The 19,126-nt window shown below is 42.8% G+C and overlaps 1 protein-coding gene across 10 annotated transcripts in view; it reads left to right on the forward strand.

The window, feature by feature from the left end:
- TCF12 (transcription factor 12) overlaps positions 1-19,126 on the forward strand; it is a 292,270-nt gene that overhangs the window by 70,467 nt on the left and 202,677 nt on the right. For all 10 annotated transcript variants that reach the window (XM_088445100.1, XM_088445153.1, XM_088445177.1 and 7 more), the window contains exon 4: positions 12,706-12,779. In XM_088445100.1, coding sequence (XP_088301226.1) covers positions 12,706-12,779 — 74 coding nt within the window. The remainder of the gene's footprint in view (positions 1-12,705; positions 12,780-19,126) is intronic.

A 19,126-nucleotide genomic window follows, 5' to 3' on the forward strand; every position in this document is an offset into this window, starting at 1 on the left:
GCCACATACATAAATATATTCAAGTTGAGTGCCAACACACCTAGGCGGTACCACAGAAACCTCCAAATAGCACTACAGGAATCGGCACACCCTCCCAATGCTGGTCCATCCATGCCTCTCAGAACAGCAATAGAAAATAGTGGTTGCTCATATCAACCTAATGATTTTTCACAGGTGCTTGTAAAGGGAGATTACATCATCTCTAAGCGCCAGGAAATGCGGCTCTCTCTTCGCTGTGAATGGGACCCGGGTTGAAAGAACCGGGATGTCCGCTTCCACTGAACCTTACCTAGGTCTTACACGCATAAAACCCTGCTCGAAAGCCTGGAAGAAATGCCGAGTCAGATGACCCGGGATTTTTTCCTAGGACTCTCTTACACTGAGCTGCGCCCCAGGTTGACACGGCAGTAACCCGGGTTTTTGCGGCGATGGAAAAGCCGTATTACATAACATAATTATATATGCAGTCACCACCCAAAATATACCTTGTTTTTTCTCCCCCAGAAAATGGCATTGGTTTAATTTTCTCATCACACAACAAAGGTAACCTATCCAAAATGGGCAAAAAAGTGCTTTTTTCTAGAAATTTCTACCACCAAAATAAACAGATGTTAATTCAAGTTTCCAAACCAGATAAAAAGCTGGCTTCTTATCATAGGTTTTTATAATAAAATCTGCACTTCAAAATTACAATGTATTTTTTTCTTTTTACATGTTTCAATGAAATGCATAATACACACACCTTGCAATGTCAATGAAAATGTCGTGTTGCATGCAGTATTTGTGGATTGCAAGCATGCGAGCAGGGCCCTCTTTCTCTTTATCTGTTATTACCCAGTCTCATTTATTACGGTTTTGTTCCTAATTGTAAAGGGTAACAAAATATGCTGATACTATGCAAGTAAATAAATGTTAACAATGCATAGATCTTTACAGTAGACAAAGCAAATTTTATACCCATAGCCAGCAGAAGGCTAATCACACGGACAGCAACACTGCATGTTAACATTTTGCTGCTGACACAAAATGTCCTTGGACAGTTTTGTGTGTATGTTCATGATTCTCTATGTTTGCAGTCTGATTCCTGTATATTCACTGTTGTGTCAATGTCCACAGCAGAGATGAGCTGTAGCTGCATTAATGCAGCAGAGATAAAATGTTTTATCAAACCCTTTTCCACCAAAATTCATGTGGAAATGGCAAGCAGCCAATGGTAAGGTGCCTATGTACTAAGCCTTGGAGAGAGTGGATGGGACAAAGTACCAACCAATCTTCTCCTGTCATTTTTCAAACACAGCCTGTAACGTGACTGTTAAGTGCTGATTGGTTGGTACTTTATCTCCTTCCACTTTATCTCTCCTATGTCCCTTACTGAGTTGCATATTGATTTTGTTCATTTTCAAAGCCTCTGGAAAAAGACACTGTTTATTTTATTGCAAAGCATACATAATTTGAGCTCTATTTTTGAATAATAGTGTTTCACACTTTTACATATGGACCATGTACTCATATCTGACCAAACCTTTTGGCAGAGATCAGATCTCTATTTGTAACCTTTTCTTCACAAACAGACCAGTGTTTGTTTATTAAATAACTGAGCACATTTGTTGCGTAGTTTTCTTGCGTCAGTCTTTGTAATTTCTCGTGTTTGCTCAGTAATGTTCATGGTGTGAAAGTTCAGTTTCAATTTCATATCCTAGTTTCATGTTTTGTTTTTTTTAATAAAAGTAACTACTTAGTAAACGCTTTACTTAAACCCTAAGTCTCCCAAACACCCCCCCCCCCTCCCCCTGGGAACCCTAAACCCAACACCCCCTGCAAGGCTGTCCACGCCCGTTGCCCAGCTTACCTTCGATCGGTAAGCCAGGTGTCGGTCTCCCGTTGTAGGGAAAATGACAGGTGTCGGGATTTCGATGCCTGTCATTTAACCCTTGCCGAGATTGTACAGTCGGGAAGCCGGCGGTCGGAATTCCGTCCATCGGCTTCCCACTGTTTCCCATCTGTATACAGCTGCATCAAATTGAAGGGTCGTTTTCATTGCAGTGTAGCTAGAGGGGTATTTAGCAAAATGGGGAAGTATTAATGTTGCAAATTTAGTTTATTTTTTGTGGTGTATGTTTTTGACAATAAAAAAACAATAATACAAAGGGGCTATACTTAGTCTTAGTCTTTTTTAGTAATTGCTAATTTACATAGTTTTACCATCCAGCAAGGAGGGTCCTCTGATCGATAAATTATCGAAACGTAAAACTAAAACCTTTTGTAAAGTAGTGGCTACTGGTTCATGGAGATGGACATTACTTCTGCATTTTTTTTTTCTTCTTGCTCGAAGTATACCGGGCACACGCTGCTGCGCGAAGATATAGCCAACGACTGTGGCAGTTACAGATTGCTCAGTGTGCACGCACCTTAAGGCCAATCAGGAAAGACAGTACGATTACGACATCATAATCGTACCGTCGTTCCTGATCCCCTGCAGTGCCTACACTGAACGATCAGTCATTCAGTGTAGGCTCCCTCCCTCATCCCTGAACATGCACAATCTATCGTTATCGACGATTGTGCTGCATGTTCAGGCGATGGACAATGTCGAAAACGACTAGCCGGAGCGCTCATCGCTGGTCGTTTCCGTAATTATAGAGCACGATTATGACATTGTAATCGTGCTCTAATCGCTCAGTAATATCACCCAGTGTGTACGCACCATTACACACTGAACTATCTGGCTGATATGTTGTTCAGATTTGGCCGCAAACGACATATCGGCCCGATATCGCTCCAGTGTGTACCCAGCTTTAATGTTTGAACAAGACAAGTTCATACTTCCTTTGTGCCTCACCACCAGTAGCTGCACAGAAAGTCTAGACTTCACGATCTGCTTGGGCACTGCAGCCAATTTCCCATCTACTGCTTCTCCCGGACTGTAAGGGTCTGGGTGGACTGTGACATCATAATCCAGCATCTCCCTCTCAACTCATCACTGACCTAGAGGAGCAGCATCCAGCAGCTTCACAGGTAAGAAGCTGCCGGCTACTTCTCCATGTCAGTGGCTGACGTTCAGTATGGATGCCTTGCAGGGATATTAAAAAGATTGAATGACGGAGAATACTGTATTCTACGTTAATTTACAGTTGTGCCATATTCTCATTTTTTTTCTCTTTAGTGTTTCAGAAGATATTTAATAAATAAAACAAAACATTTTTCTCTTTAAACAACACAAATGGAGAGATACTAGACTCCACACCGGTAGAATGGTCTTTATATTGGCTGCAATAATTGGCAAAGAGCATTTTCACTCACCTATTCACTAGGTTGTTGCTGATAAATAATTCCCAAGATAGCCCATTCCTGTGTAAAGGGTAGAAAATTCATATAATCTAGGTAAAAATACAACTTTGATCTAATCGCCTAGATGAGCCTAATGTTTGCACTGGCCTTTGTGTTCCCCACCACACCTCTTAAATCGTAAGCTTATTTGGGCAGGGCCATATGGGCATGCTTTTCCTTGTTGTATGTAATCTGTTTGTGTCATGATTTAATCAATGTACAATATTACATAAATATCAGTGCTTTAAAAATAATGCAATAAGTGTGCCCTACCCCATTTATTCTTGCATTCATTTAACTCACAAATTAGTCTGATAGCAGTAACCCTTGCTTTCATGTGAACACATCGGTCCCATCTGAATTCATCAAACTGCTATTTCTAATCATGCAGCTACTGTTGGAGAACAAGGCAAAGCTGTTTTAAACACACTTCCAGGGGTCGTGTATATTAACCATTAAAATAACTCATGTGAGAACCATTATGGTAACCTTTTGTTTACCCTGACATGTGCAGTGAATAGCAAATAGACTGACAACTTACTGGCATCATTGCTGTTTGCTGTAACACTAGTAGTGACAGTTGCAGCTTTTTCTCTTAACAGAATTTAGTCTTAATAATGGGAAAACAATGTGAGTACTTACTAAAGGCGTATGTAGAATTCCACTGCTGTTGCAGTCGCCATATCGACTAATAAGATTATATTCAGATGGTATTTACAGCAGTGTCTCATTTTTAAACCCTGGTCATATTAAGAAACTGCATGTGACCAGAATTTTTCTTTTTATTTATTTGTAGTAATGATCAGTGAGTGTTACAGTGTATGAAGTAAAGCTGTATGGATGCTCATTGCACATATTTTCTTTAAGACTCGTAACTCATTAAGAAGGTAGAATGCATATCTTTATGAGCCAACATCTATTTTCTTAATAACTTGCATACTATGAACATCTCTTTGAAATAGCAGTTTATGCATCAAGCTTATAAATTGCTGTATTTGCACAGTTATAGCATGAGTATTGAATACAGCATTTACTACAAGGTGTGATATTGCTTTTGTATGCATTCCCTGAGGAGTTGTCACTAATTCCTGTGGTTTTGCAAACACACCAGCATCCCGACCAGGCTACAATCCCAACGCCTAGAGGTAAGGAAACCTAACCCCCTAACCTTCCCTCCCCACAGCCTAAACCTAACCTCCCCCCTAGTGCCTATCACTCTTACCTGCAACCTAACCCCAACCCTCCCCCTAGTGCCTAACCCTCCCCCTAACCCCAGTACTTGCCTTCGGGACCCTGGCGGTTGGAATTCCGGCGTCTGCATCCTGAATGCCGGAAACCAAGGCGTTGGGATTCTGACCGCATCCCGGTCCAGGAATGCAAGCCTCTTTTCCCCAATTCACAATTTCCCTGAATAGCGGAGACTTACTCAATTAAGCAATTTTAAGAATCTGTTATATTCTTGTTAATTATGTAAAACCATGCTGCACAGTCATAGTACAGTAATGCGTAACATTCAGCTTCTTCTAAATAGCTTATAAATGCTAACAAAAAACCACACTGTTAATTGGAGTCTGATTAATGAACATTTATCTAACCACCTTGCTTTGTATTGCATATTGCTGGACTGTCATACCGGCAATTTTTTTCTTTGATCCTCTATAGTCCCTTTTAGTTGACGTTGTTGTTTGTTAGTTGTCATGTAAACTTGCAGTTGTAACCGATATGAGGCCATAACCTTGGACAATAGTATAATTAGTTGTCTGCTATAATGGTAACTGTAGTTTCATCACAATAATCTGTTCTGCAAACGTTTTTGAAAGCTATGATTTATTATGGTGTTAAAAGCTTGTCTTTTTCCACTTGGTCTTTATTAAAATTGAGCCAGTGGAGAATGTATGAGGTGGACTAGGACATTATTTTGCCATTTTTTTGGAGAGGTTCTAGTCAATAGATGGATAGTAAGTAGGTTGATAATGTTTAGATAGACAACAGATGTTAGACAATATGTTGATGGGGACAAAAGGTCGAGACAGATGAGATAGAAAGGTCGTAACATTTTAGTCTGGGTCAGAGCAGCTGTATGAAAGGGGTTTGTCCTGGGTTTGAACAGTGGCCCTGATTCCAAGCCGGACGCTCTTTCAGAGCGCTCGCTCTGAATCAGGGCGTTTTTTTTTTTTTTCTTTTTTTGGAGCCGGCCTCCTGGCCGCTCTTTAAGCTGTGGGTGACCACCCACAGCTTTTGCGACCGGCCAGGTGACGGTCACAATCATCGTGACCATTGGGCTTGCGACGAGACCCTTGTGGTAGGGTCTCGTCTGCCGCAAGCCCCAGTGAGATTCCGGCTCTAATAGAGCTGGAAGCTCACTACTGACATCACTAGTGATGTAAGTAGGGCCACCCTCAAACGGCAGGCGTTCCTTTGGGAACGCCTCCGTTTGGCCAGCCACCCCGCCCTCCCTGCTTACAAAACGGGGCGAGCTGTCGATCAACATAGACAGCCGCCCCTTTTGCTGCGAGCCCCGGAGCAACTTATTTCTCGCTCGCTCCAGGGCTCGCGTGTGCACTGATCGGCCCTCGACCCGCTTGTGAGCGGGTCTGAATCAGGCCCAGTGTTCCAAATTCCCAGGGCTGACCGGGGCTTTGGTTTAAAAGGTGTATAAGACTGAGGCATTTGTCTCGGACAATAAATACCTAGGGGCAGCAAAATGTAGGGAATTTATTAAAACAATTATGCTGTCAGTCTAAATTAGAATGTTTTTATACTTTATTTATATACACTTGACGATATTGTGATTTTTAGAATCATATAGGGTGAATCCACCAGTAAATAAACACTACCCGTGAATGAACATTTTCAGGTTTAATACAGTAATCATAAATTTGAGTGCAAACAATCTTAGATTATATCTGTTGACTAGGCCAGTGGTTCCCAAACTGTGCGCCGCGGCACCCTGGGGTGCCTCGGGACACTTGCAGGGGTGCCTCAGGTTGGTGGTCCAGCACCAAGTAAAATTCTTCATGGTCAGTGTAATGTAAATATGTGCACAAACAGAAGCACATACCTGTCCATCACTATATAACCAAACCTAAGGATGACAGGTAAGCACAATTTATGTCACTGTACTACACTACATTTTTTTCTGAATTTCTCAAAAACAAACTTTTGGTTTATGGGTGCTGTGAAAACATTGCTGATACTCTAGGGCGCCGTGATTGAAAAAAGTTTGGGAACCACTGGACTAGGCGCTTACCAGAGTTGGGCATTAGAAGGGACGATTAGGTTTGGGCACCAGAAGGGAAGGTTAGGGTGAAGATTAGGGTTAGAAAAAAAAAAAAGCATCGACCATCATCAGCGTCAACCTTTTGGCTCTGTCTACCTGTTACCTGTCTAACATCTGTTTATCTAGACATTGTCTATCTTTTATACTAAATCTGTTTTAAAGGTAGTTTATTTTTGTGTACCCTTACTGGAAAAATGCGTGGTTAAAAACAGTTTGTTGAAATAGGTTATATATATGTATATATATATATGTATGTATATATATATATATATATATATATATATATATATATATTAGTGATTTATTTTGTCCTTGCGTACAAATATCCTAAATATAGAAGTATTTATATGATTGTTATAAAAACACAATATACGTTTCTCTTCTATCATGAGTTCATGGCCTATTGTGCATGTTTTCATTATTTTGTTGTATGTTTACACTATACAGATGTATCCATGTGTGACATACATGCTCCCATCCATACAGCTATTTTCACACACAAACTATTCCATTGTTCTTTTTTAATCAGAAAGCAATATAATTATACTCAAAGCAAATTAGATAAAGAATTGGACAAAGAAAGGCTGAGGACAAGATGGAAATACCTGCCTTCAATACCTGGCATAAGAAGATATTAGATTTGTTTTGTTAGATGCATTTATTAGATCAACATTTAACAGCTGGTGAACACACACTGGATATTGTCTTTTCTTCTTTATGGTGTTTTCAGTGTGCTTTTTTGTTTAAAACTCAATTTAGATATATATTTTTATGTTCTACACAGAAGGCCTTTTTTTGAATTGCGCTGTAATCCAATAAAGTTGAATCGCTTGTTGAAGAAAAAAATTGTCTGTCTTTTTGAAGGAATGCACAGAAAGTTATTGGGGGGGGTAATTGTAATAGCCTGTGAGATGCAGTCATCAGCGTGATTTCAGGGAGTCTGCCTGACATTTTAAAGGGGCAATAATTTAATAGGCAGCACCTGGTTGGTTTTGACTTTTAAATTATTGCTGCTTAAAACATCGGGCTGATGCCTACATCTTGCAGGTTATTCTTTCCCCCTAGTGTAGTTTTTCCTAAATCATTTTTTTGGTCTCTCTGTTTTTTTGTATTTTGGGTGTGAGGGGATATTTGTCCACTTTCATTCCTGTTTTGTGGTTATTCTCTTAAACTTACTGCCCTGTTATTTAGATGCATTGTTATCAGAGCTCAACCTAGGTTATTGACTGTTGCCACTTTTTTTTTTATAGTCCTCATGTTTGGCAGTTCTAGTTCTGCCAAATATTGAAACAAATGCATTTTGGGTAGTGTACATTCTACAGTATTTGAGGGAACAAGATTGAGAGACAGGCATTAGGCAATTTGAGCATGTAGTGTAGTTGAAAGTTTCCTCTAACCTTAAGCTCCGTACACACAGAGTGACTTAACGATCAGACTATCATTGTCTGATCGTCCTGCATGCGCTGGATCGAACATCCAGCACATGCTGTAACCCCCCCCAACTACTATAACGATGCGGGTCTCTATAGTAAACAGGCTAACATGGTCGATATCGACCATGTTGACCTGCATGCACGGGCGATGGTGGATTTCTTTATCCACCATTTGTGCCCGCGCATCGACCATCATTTTGTCGTTTGAGGGGTCCAGAAACAGGACGATATTAACAATGTCGTTATCGTTCATATTGTCCTGTTTAATAATACCATGTGTACGCAGCATTATGGTGCGTACACATGGTCATACAGTACCCTGATCAGGTAACTATAACGATCGTTATCTGATCGTCCTGCATGTGTTGGATGATCATTATCAAGCATCCAACACATGCATTAACCCCCTTAACTACTAGAACAACCCGCAATTAATGGTCGCTGGTCCCTATAGTAAACAGGCTAACCTGATTGCTATCGACCAGGTTGGCTTGCATGCACAGGCGATGGTCGTTATCGACCATTCGTACCCGCGCATCGACCATCGTTTGGTCGTTTGCAGGGGCTAGAAATTGTACGATTTTAACGCTATGATCGTTATCGTTAAAATCATGCAGTTTATCTGACCGTGTATACGGGCCATTAGACTTTTGACCTAAAACTTAAAAATTTAATATTGGGTAGAGTTCACTATTACCAGTTTCAAACCAAAAATACAGATCTGACCGGAAATTTTGAGCATGGGTTGGTCCCGGATCAGACCCCACTCGACCCGGGTTATTCCCTGGTTGGCTCCATTTAAACTGAACCTGGGTCTGCCCTGATAATCTTCTGAGGTCCTAAACCCTGCTCTGTACCTGGTTTGGATTCCCAGGTCACTCGACGCAGGCTATTTTTCAGGGACCCATTCACACCAAGCTGCGACCTGGGTTGACCCAGCAATAACACTTGTTTTTTCGGCAGTGTCAAAAGGGTAGAATTTAAGCTAACATTGAGAGTTTTATTTTGGTTTCAACATTGGCCTGATAAGTAATTTCCTCCAAAAATCACCGCATGTCCTTGGACCTGCTTTTAGTAGGGTATAACCGTTTTTACACGGACATGAACATTTTTGTACGTGAACGCGCATCTACCCGGAAAGTTTGTCAGTGGAAACTGCTCAACCTTGGTCCAGTGACCCGGGCATCTAACACTGATAGCTTGCAGGGTTGTACACAGGTCGTTCCCGTGTCACCCTGCATTGTAAAGGGTGCAATCCGGGTCATGATGACACGGGTAATGCTGTTTGCTACTGGATTGGCAGGCTTCAGTGAACGACTCCGACCTGGGAATAATCTGGGTCAGCGCAGCTGTATGAAAGGGGTTTGTCCTGGATTTGAAGAACAGTGTTCCAAATCCCTGGTCAGATCCGGGACTTTGGTGTAAAAGGTGTATAAGACTGAGGCATCTGTCTCAGACAATAAATACCTATGGAAAGCAAAATGTAGGGAATTTATTAAAACAATCATGCTGTGAGTCTAAATTAGTATGTTCTTTTTATTTTATCTATTTACACTTGACGATATTGTGATTTTTAGTAGTGTATAGGGTGAATCAGCCAGTAAATGAACACTTTCAGGTTTAATACAGTAATCATAAATTTTAGTGCATGCAATCTTAGATTATATCAGTTGACTGGGATACGTTCAGTATCCCGACAGAGGGGATACCGGCGCTTAAAAAAACCTGCACCGGAATCCCGACACCTGCCAGAATCCCGACCGCTGGCATCTCGAAGGTAAGTAGCGGGGTTGGGGGGAGGGTTAGGGTTAGGCACTGGGGGGGGGGATAGGTTTAGGGTGCGGGAGGTTAGGTTTAGGCACTAGGGGGGAGGTTGGGTTCAGGCACCAGGGAGGGTTAGGATACCATCTGTCAGGTGTCTGTATCCTAACCCTGTCAGGATGCGGGCGTTGGGATTTTGACCGCTGGGTTCCCGAGCGCCAGCATACCATACCCATCCCCTGTTGGCTATGTTTTATTGATGTATGTCGTAATATTCGTTTACTGGACTGGGCTGTTCATTTGCTAGCTTTGTGTGTTCATTCACTGGTAATTTCTACACCTCTCCTGTTTTTTGGTTGTGAAATTCTAACTATTCAATCTTTAAACCAAAAATGTATAGTAATAATGATGGCACATGTCGCAAAAATAGTTTTCATGTTGTATCTTCTACATACACCATCCCCTTAATAATGAGAATTCCCTTAATTGATCATTCACTGGACGATTCCCCCTACTGTTCCTATAACAATGATTTGTTCAGGATGGGAGGGGGTGCTGTACCAGTTGCTGCCTCAGGAACCCTATCCGGTTTCAGAAAGGGAAAAAAAAGCTCTTGATACTTCTCTCCTGTTAACTAAACATGCATACAAATCTGATCATAGGGAGCGGACATAGAACACAACTGCCTGCCTGATATAGGCCAGCCCTAGTAGCATTGAACGTTGCTGAACTAGGCTATTAGAGGTTATCAGATGACAGCATAATGGGAAGTCTGCTTTAAAACGTAGAGTAAATGTTAGTTATTTCATTGGTAGCTGGAACGATGACTATTCTGTGATCTTCTACATTGTATTTAACCATTTCTGCAAATTGCATTGTAGATAGTTTACTGCTTCCTTTATAATTTCTGAAACATAGTGAATCTACACATTCTGTTATTGTAGGGATGTAGTTATGATACCGGCGGGCAATATCCCGACATGGGACTAAAGATAGGCGTCGAAATCCCGATGCCTATCATTAGCCCCACTACTATATCCCGACACCCGGCTTGCCGAACGAAGTTAAGCCGGGTGTCTTAGCATGTAGCCGCGGGGAGGGAGGCTTAAGGGGCCTATCCATTAGCAATTGTTTTTCTGAACGATGAAAGACAAAAGATATCTATTGAAAATTCCGATGGCTGTGCTGAAAGATATCTGTCATGTATATGACAGATTTTGGCAAAAGACGGACGATATTGCATGACATCATTCAGGGAGTGGATTTTTTTCTCTCCAGGGCTTTGTAGCTGGCATTACAAACAGAGGCCCTGATTCAGAGCCGGACGCTCTGACAGAGTGCTCGCTCTGAATCAGGGCCGTCCTTCTCTTTTTTTTTTTTTTAGAGTGGCCTCCTGGCCGCTCTCATAGCTGTGGGTTACCACCCACAGCTATAGTGAGCGGACAGGTTGATGGTCGCGATGGTCAAGACCATCGGGCTTGCGACGAGACCCTTGTGGTAGGGTCTCGTCTACCGCAAGCCCTGGAGTGCTTTCGGCTCTATCAGAGCCGAGAGCACTTCCACTGACATCACTTGTGATGTCAGTGGAGCCGGCCTCAGACGGTAGGCGTCTGGGCAGCCACGCCCCCGGCACGCCCACCAAAGGGGGCGTGCTGTCACTCACCATCGACAGCACGCCCCCTTTATAGCGAGACCCGGAGCGACTGCTTGCCCGTTGGTATCCGGGTCTCGCGCATGCATGCGACGGAGCAGCCTCCGTCGTGCGCATGCGCACTGGCCCAACATCGACCCGCTTGCGAGCGGGTCTGAATTAGGCCCAGCTTCCGTTATTGTAAAGTAATGCTTCATACCAGAATGAACAGGTTTCTCCTATTTTACCTGCAATAACATCTATGTGTGTGATTTAACTTAACTAGAGTTAAGGTGGGTACGCACCTAGCAGATATATCTGCAGATCGAGTGATCTGTAGATAATGGTCGTTCATATACACTGAACGACCATGCTCTTCCAAGCAGGTGCGGGTCCCGCTGGCCTGGGGGTGGGTTCGGCCCCCCTCTCCACGGCTGCCACTGCATGTGTAAGGGCTATTGGCTGATCTCCCATACACACTTGCCGATGGATAGATATGTTTGCAGATGTATCTGTCCATTGGCTGTGCAGCACAGCCGACGCGATATGTCTGTGACCGACGCCGTTCACAGACATATTGCTGGTACACGCTGGTCGACAGGCACCAGATATATTGGCCAATCAATTGATCGGCCAATATATCTGTCAGTGTGTACCCAACAGATCACTGTTCCATTAGGCTTTTTACAGCCATCCTTTTGTCTCATACTGTAATGAATGTGCTGCCCGATCCATTTAGTTGCTGGAACCACAGAGCCACAGAGGTTAGTTTTTCCTCCAGACTCTGTTAACCCATGGTATACTGCGCTGGGAAAATACCAATTGATTGAATAGCTCTGGGCGTGAAACCCGGAGCTATCCCCAACACGGCAGACCATGCGCCTGACTGAATTCCCCCAATCATGTAGCATACTTTTAATGGGTCTGCTCACTATAACTTTCAATACCCCATTTTTTGCAAGTGGAAATCGAGCTTGTGCATCAGCTCACTGCCTGGAGGACTCATCTATACATAGCTCTTTAAAAGGGCTCCATATGGATGGGTTTCTGATACTTTTTTGTTTTTTTAGTAACGGAGGGTTCTGGGTGGGGGAATGCCGATTTATTATATGGATGAGTAAACAAACATCCATATAATAAGCCCTTTAAGGCTTCATATGTATTTGCAATATTGATTGCTGCTTTTGCTGTATTACATGATTTTCTTTTTATATATTTAGCTCAACCTTTACCGTGTAATGCAAGTCATCAAAAAAATCTTTTCTGATTCATAGGTATGGATGAAAGGTCTGGCGCTACCTCGTGGGGAACAAGTGGTCAATTGAGTCCATCTTATGAATCCTCACGGGTAAGTGGATAATTCTCCTACATTCTCTGTTCTTAAATAAAATAGCCATTATTGCAAGCTAAGGGCCTGGTTCAGAGATGTACAGTACACTGATTATTTACCTACATCTCAGATGGCGGAGGAACTACGTATAACCCGTTCTGCACATGTGCAGTTCGAGTCCTGCAATTATCGTGATGTCCTAATTATCGTGATATTGATCTGATCCTGCATCTTCAGATGTAGGCATCGGATCTGAGATGCTGGCAAGATGCATCTTTTTCTTTCATACACCTCCTCCAGGCATTGCAGCTGCTGTGCAAAAATTTGCTAATCAAAGCTGCAGGTGCTATGCAAATGTGTACAACTCTAAATCAGGTCCTAAGTAAATAACTTGGTTATTAGTCGTGGAGTATGGCGCAATGAGTGCAGTGATGTGTGACCAGAAAATGCCATACCAATAGCCTTCAAATACTTGGTCCAGGCACTCCCAGAGGTATTGAAATAAATATTTGTCATGGATTATGTTATACACGTCTTTAAGCAGAGGTGTATGTTTAGATCGGTCACACTCAATATTCTCCTATATTGAGGGTGTTCTATTTGTTCTGTAATATGTGAAGCCAGTGCACTGCTAACATAGCGGCTCTGTTGCTATATCTGTCCATTGAAAACTAAAGACTCTGCAGATATAATAATTGCACCCTTCTCTAAAAAATGAATGGAGAGCTAGTTATTTATAAAGAGCTCATCTTGCACTGCTGAGGTCAGTTTGCATATTATGTGGGTTCATGCTTTCTCTGATGCACATCCCTAGTAAGTATGAGCAAGTTCATGATTTATTTGCCACCCAATGAATTTTGCATTCTGTGGTCTAAGAACGACTCGCAAACGATGCAAGGTCCTCAGTGATTTCCCTGGACTCCCCGGCAGCTCTCAGGCACTCCTGGAAATATGATATGGTGCATAAAACTGTACAATCTGACCAACGATCTAACGATATATCGTGCGCCGTTAACGATTTCCAAATCTTTAGATTGTACACAATATGTATTGTTTGCTAACCAAAACACCTCACGACCATCTTAAAGATGTGTGCCCAAATTTGAATGATGGTCTGTACTATGAGACACAGATGCATGCACAGATCAGGGAGAATCATGCATATGGGGGAGGCACATTGCTGTTTTTATTCTTATGTTACACTTGACCTGCATTATTTTTTTTTGTACACAGATGCATGCACGGATCTCACTGATCTGTGCATGCATCTGTGTCATTAGGGAAATGCCTGTCAAGTGACGTTGGCATCGTTTGGGTCGGAACGACATATCGATCATGCCTAAACACTGAACGATATGCCCTGAATAGTTAACGAGATTGCCAGATCTTCCTGCATGTAGGGAAGATCAGAGGCTACGACAAACTACCCGCGGGTTCGTGCATCGTTGTTAGTGTACACTGCACGATTTGTCGTTCCGATGCATCAAAATCAGACGTCGTACAAAATATCGTCTAATGTGTTAGCATCTTTCAAACTTGAGAAATTCAAGGAGTTTTCTCTTCCTAATGGGACAGGTAGTCACATACACAGAGAGATTTGCCTAACTGGTGCTTGGATGAAGCATGGGAGGTCTGGCGGTCACATTTCATTACTTTGTTTAGAGCAGAGCAGATGTAACTACATGTTTTCTGGATTTCTGTAAACCTGGGCAGGTGAGTTAAATGTATTTTGCTTGGTCAGTTCTTATCCCACCTACTTCCACAAACAGAAATCCTAAAAATATGAGCTGTTTTGTGTACTTAAGGCAGGAAGAGAACCACTGCTTTAGAAGTAAGAAGTGAGAAAAATGTGCAGTTAAGGGGTTAATAAATTATTTGATTTAGATGATCTGGTGCCTATTACTCTCTGCAGAGGAGAGGAGTTAAGGTGTAGCAATCTTGTCAATGAACGGGAAGCCGATGGACGTCGACTGTTTAATCCCTGCAAGGGTTAAATGACAGGCATCGAAATCCCGATGCCTGTCATTTTCCCTACGCCGAGAGCCCGACACCCAGCTTACCAATCAAAGGTATGCCGGGCGCGGACAGCTGCGGCGGGGGGGGAAGGTTAGGTTTACGGTTCCCGGGGTGGACTTAGGGTTAGGCACCCCCCCGAGAGGTTAGGTTTAGGCTAGGGGAAGGGAGGGTTTGGCACCCCCAGGGGAAGGTTAGGGTTAGGCACCTCCCCCCCCCTCCCCCCGGGACTTAGGTTTAGGCGGTGGGGAAGGGGGGATTAGGGTTAGACATTTGGGGGGGAGGAGGTTAGGATTAGGCACCCCTAAGGGAGGGGTAGAGGGTAGAGTAGGTTAGTCAATACTTACCTTTCGATGATCGGGATTTTCACTGCTGCCGGGATGCCGCTGTCGGGATTTGAACCGCCGGCGGTAAATCATACTGAATCCCAATTAACAAATTACCTGCTTTTGGTGATGGGGAAGCAGCCCCAGTCACTGCAATTCCATAGTTTGAATGAGGAGCACCAGAGAAGAGAAGCTTCACATAGATCAGGTTCTTTATCTATAATACTTATAAATGAGAACCTATAGTTGTTTGTCTGATTGCTATAACCTCCGCAACCAATGAACCTATTGTGATGCATTTTTAACGATTGTGTATGTAATCTTCCCAGGTAGGTTTTAGGCTAAGGATCATCACGATTGGTCGTCAGGTCTGTGGGCGGTTGCTCTGTGGGGAGGGGTCCTCTGCACTGCTCTCGGCAAGTCTAAATTATTTTCAGCCCTATGCTCCGCAGAGGAGCTTTTGCTGTGAGCAGTAAAGAGGGCAGCTGCCACCTGAGGATACCCTTACAAAGGCGCTGGTGTACTTGCTGTTCAGAGACCCGTTACATGCGGTGTTTGGTGGAGCTCTCTGTAATCTGTTTAGGCTGCAGCACTGTGCTCAGTGATGAGAATACTGGAGGGCAGTCACTGAAGAGAACAGAGGGGCCGGCTTAGTACACGTTCTTAGAGGTGTTCCTGTGCAGGAGGCGTGGCTGAGTACAAGCGAGCTAATGTCCAAGTGGCAGAGATCACCACTGAGGGAGGGAGCTGGCTGCCTAGAAAGAGACCGGTCACAGACTTCCACCCTAGTGGAGCCAGGTACTGCAGCTAGTATTTTATTAGAAGTGCTTTAGTTGTACTTGCCCACCTTTTACTTTTTCTTCCCCGGGAGAAGCAGGTAGGCGGCGATAGGGACGTTTCGTGTAATTAAGCCCCACCCCCTCACTGTAAATTACCGTGAATAGCGCATATTTAAATAGGGGCGGGGCCAAATGACTCAATTGTCCCCTACTCAGGGACCCCCGATCTCCTTTAAATTTCTCCCCCATTCTTCCCATTTCATTAGAAAGTGGGCAGGAATGCTGGAGAAGTGCCTACTTTTCCAGGGGTTCGGGGGGTTACACGAAGAATCGGGAGCCTCCTGCAACTTCCGGGAGTGTAGGCATGTATGGCTTTAGTATTGTTTTCATATTATAATATAAAAAAATAAATAAATGAACTTACAAGATGCAGGTCTCCTCCTACAGACAGCTGGAGAACAGTATTACTGGTATAAAGGAAAGTTAGTGTATTCAGGTTCTTCAGTTTGATTGTAAGTGCATTTATTTTGTGAGGTCTCTCTTCTAGCGCTCACATTCAAACTCATTTAGGTGAAAGATGTCCATTATGGAATAGGGATGGAAGCGTCTTGTGTACATCTTGTGTGCTGCAATTCTTCTTTGACTCCTATTAATATAGCGTATGTAGAGGTTCATTTGCAGATCTCACTGGATTTCATTCCCAAACCACATATCCATTTTTTGCACTATAAGAATTTAAGCATATTTACTAACTGATGCTGCAACCGTTTGTGAAAGGGACAACATACAAATTGTTGTTCTCATTCATCCAAATCATGCTTGCCTAACTCTCTCTGATTGTCAGGGAGACTCCCTGAAATAGTAGCAAACTCCCTGAAGAGTTAAGCTTCTCCCTGATTGCACCTTACACCCCTTATGTAGCTGTAATATACTTGTGAAAAAAAGAAATCGGCGATATATACATTCAAATGGTATAATCACTGCCATTTCCCTGCATTGGTTATAATAAGGCACAATAATCCCTACAGCTAAATGCATTTTCATATAAGGTTTCTTGTGGCCATTTCTATGAAGCCCCTTGTGAAACACAATACATGAGCCAACACTGAAAACTATCAGTGTGGTTTCATCAACAAGTGGATCTTAACTGCTTTGGGACTCATTTACATTTGGATGTAAATCAGTTTTATGACCTGGCTCTCAGATGTAGCAGTACACGTCCACTTTACCATCGGTACACGTCCACTTTACCATCGTGCTCATAGATGTTGCTTTTATAATCTCCTAGAAATGCTTTTTCAGAAGTAGGCAAGTATGATCCAAATGGTCCCCAGTGATTTGCCGGAAACACAGGTCACATGATCACCATGCTCCCTGTATGAAAGATGATCGCTGCCACAGCAGGAAAGGCATGTCCTTACATGCTCCGTAGTTATGCTTTTGGATGTTGATATACTGAATAAAAAGCTATTTCATTAATTGGATTAAAACCCAGAGACACAAGCCCAGTGTAAATTTATTGTTACTTATAGCCATACTTGCCTAACCTCCCGATTCGGCCGGGAGCCTCCTGAAAATCGGGTGCCGCTCCTGGCCCCCCGGAAAGGCAAGCAAGCAAGCCTCCGGCCCCCGCCGATGGATGTGTGTGTGTGTGTGTGTCCCTCTTCACGGTTGAAAGTATAAACCCACCCCGGTAGCGGGGTGGCCGGTGATACAGTTCGTGCTGAATCGCATCATCGTGGCTTCGCCCCCTGCTGCACAATGGCATCAATCTTGGCATTGTGAAGAGGGGGCGGAGCCACAATGATGCAATCGTGCTGTCTCGCCCCCATGCTCAGCCCCAATGATGTGTCAGCTGCCGGTCCCTGCCCCCTTCTACAGCGCCACCCCCCCCCCCCCCCCAACCTGCCGTGTAAGCCCGACAGCTCCCTCCCAGATGGAGGTTGCTAAATGTTGGCAAGCCTGCTTATAGCGTAGAATATACACCAAACATTGAATAAAGGGCACCCTGTAATCATCAGAAGTTTGTAAAATTAACCATTTCATGGTTTTAAGCAATTTTAGTTTAAATTTATGAAATAATTACAAATGTGTGCTTCAAAAGAGACAGAGTTCCCTCCAAATTTTTTTTTTTTTATTTCTCCTTGATTTTTGTAATTGAAAGAGAACTTTTTGGACAACATATTTGGTTGGCCAATTAAAATATTTACAACCTAACACACAGGTTTTATTTTTATTTCCAATAGGAGTGCAAAATTTCAGGAATTGCCAGTTTTGTGCAATATTGTGGTTCTGGTTAGGCAATAAATAGCTGCTTACAGTGGGTTACTTTCCATTTTTCACTTAAGGATTTTGATGCTAACCGTAAACAGTCTCTATATTAATAAGTACTCAGCCCAAAAGCTTGTATGGTCTTCTGTGGGTTGTGCACCCTCTTTTATTTTGAATCTTTTATGATTATTTAGGGCTCTATGTACTAATATCGCGGACCAGCTGGGATTATTATGTATTCATATCACCGGGGGATATTTGAATTTTTAATGAAAATATCCCTGCTATGTACAAAGGGGAACTCGCAGGGACAGTGGTTAATTGTCACCACGAGTTTTATGCCGTGCAAATTGTAGAAAGTGAAAGACCTCTACGGGGAAAGCTGATACTGCGCATGCGCACAGTGTCAGCTTCCGGAGCCGGCCGGGGGTTGCGAGAGAGAGATCGGAAGATCTCTCTCCTGCCCCCTGGATCCTCCATAGGCTTACAGTAGTTTACACCATCTGAAGATACGGGGCTAAACTCCGAAAGCTTCACTTTTGGGAGTTTAGTACATAGGTGTCAGATCGTAGTCCCCATTGATAATAATGGGGGCTCCTATCTGAAGTGCTAATTAGCACCTTGCTGGACATTTCTGTGAAATCGCCTGCATTGTGCTTTTAGTAAATAGCTACAAATCAAAAAAGTATGCAGAAACTACCGTTTCTGCAAAATTTTGTGTAGAAAAACAAAAAAGCAAAACAAAACAAACAAACAAAAAAAACAGCTTGATACATAGGCTGCTTAGTTTTTCACATGATATGCTGCACCTAGCTTCGTAAGCGTGCAATAATTGTTTGGAAAAGGATAAAACAATTTAATAGATGTTCTATTAATGTCATGTTCTTTTCCCATCAATTCCTGTTTACTTGTTTTTAAAGGGTGGTTTCCTCACATGTCTTCTTTGTTGGCTCTGGCATTATATAATGCCAATAGT

Source organism: Taudactylus pleione, unplaced genomic scaffold (assembly GCF_031769625.1).
Source record: "Taudactylus pleione unplaced genomic scaffold, aTauple2 ptg000019l, whole genome shotgun sequence".
NCBI classification, from domain to species: Eukaryota; Metazoa; Chordata; class Amphibia; order Anura; family Myobatrachidae; genus Taudactylus; species Taudactylus pleione.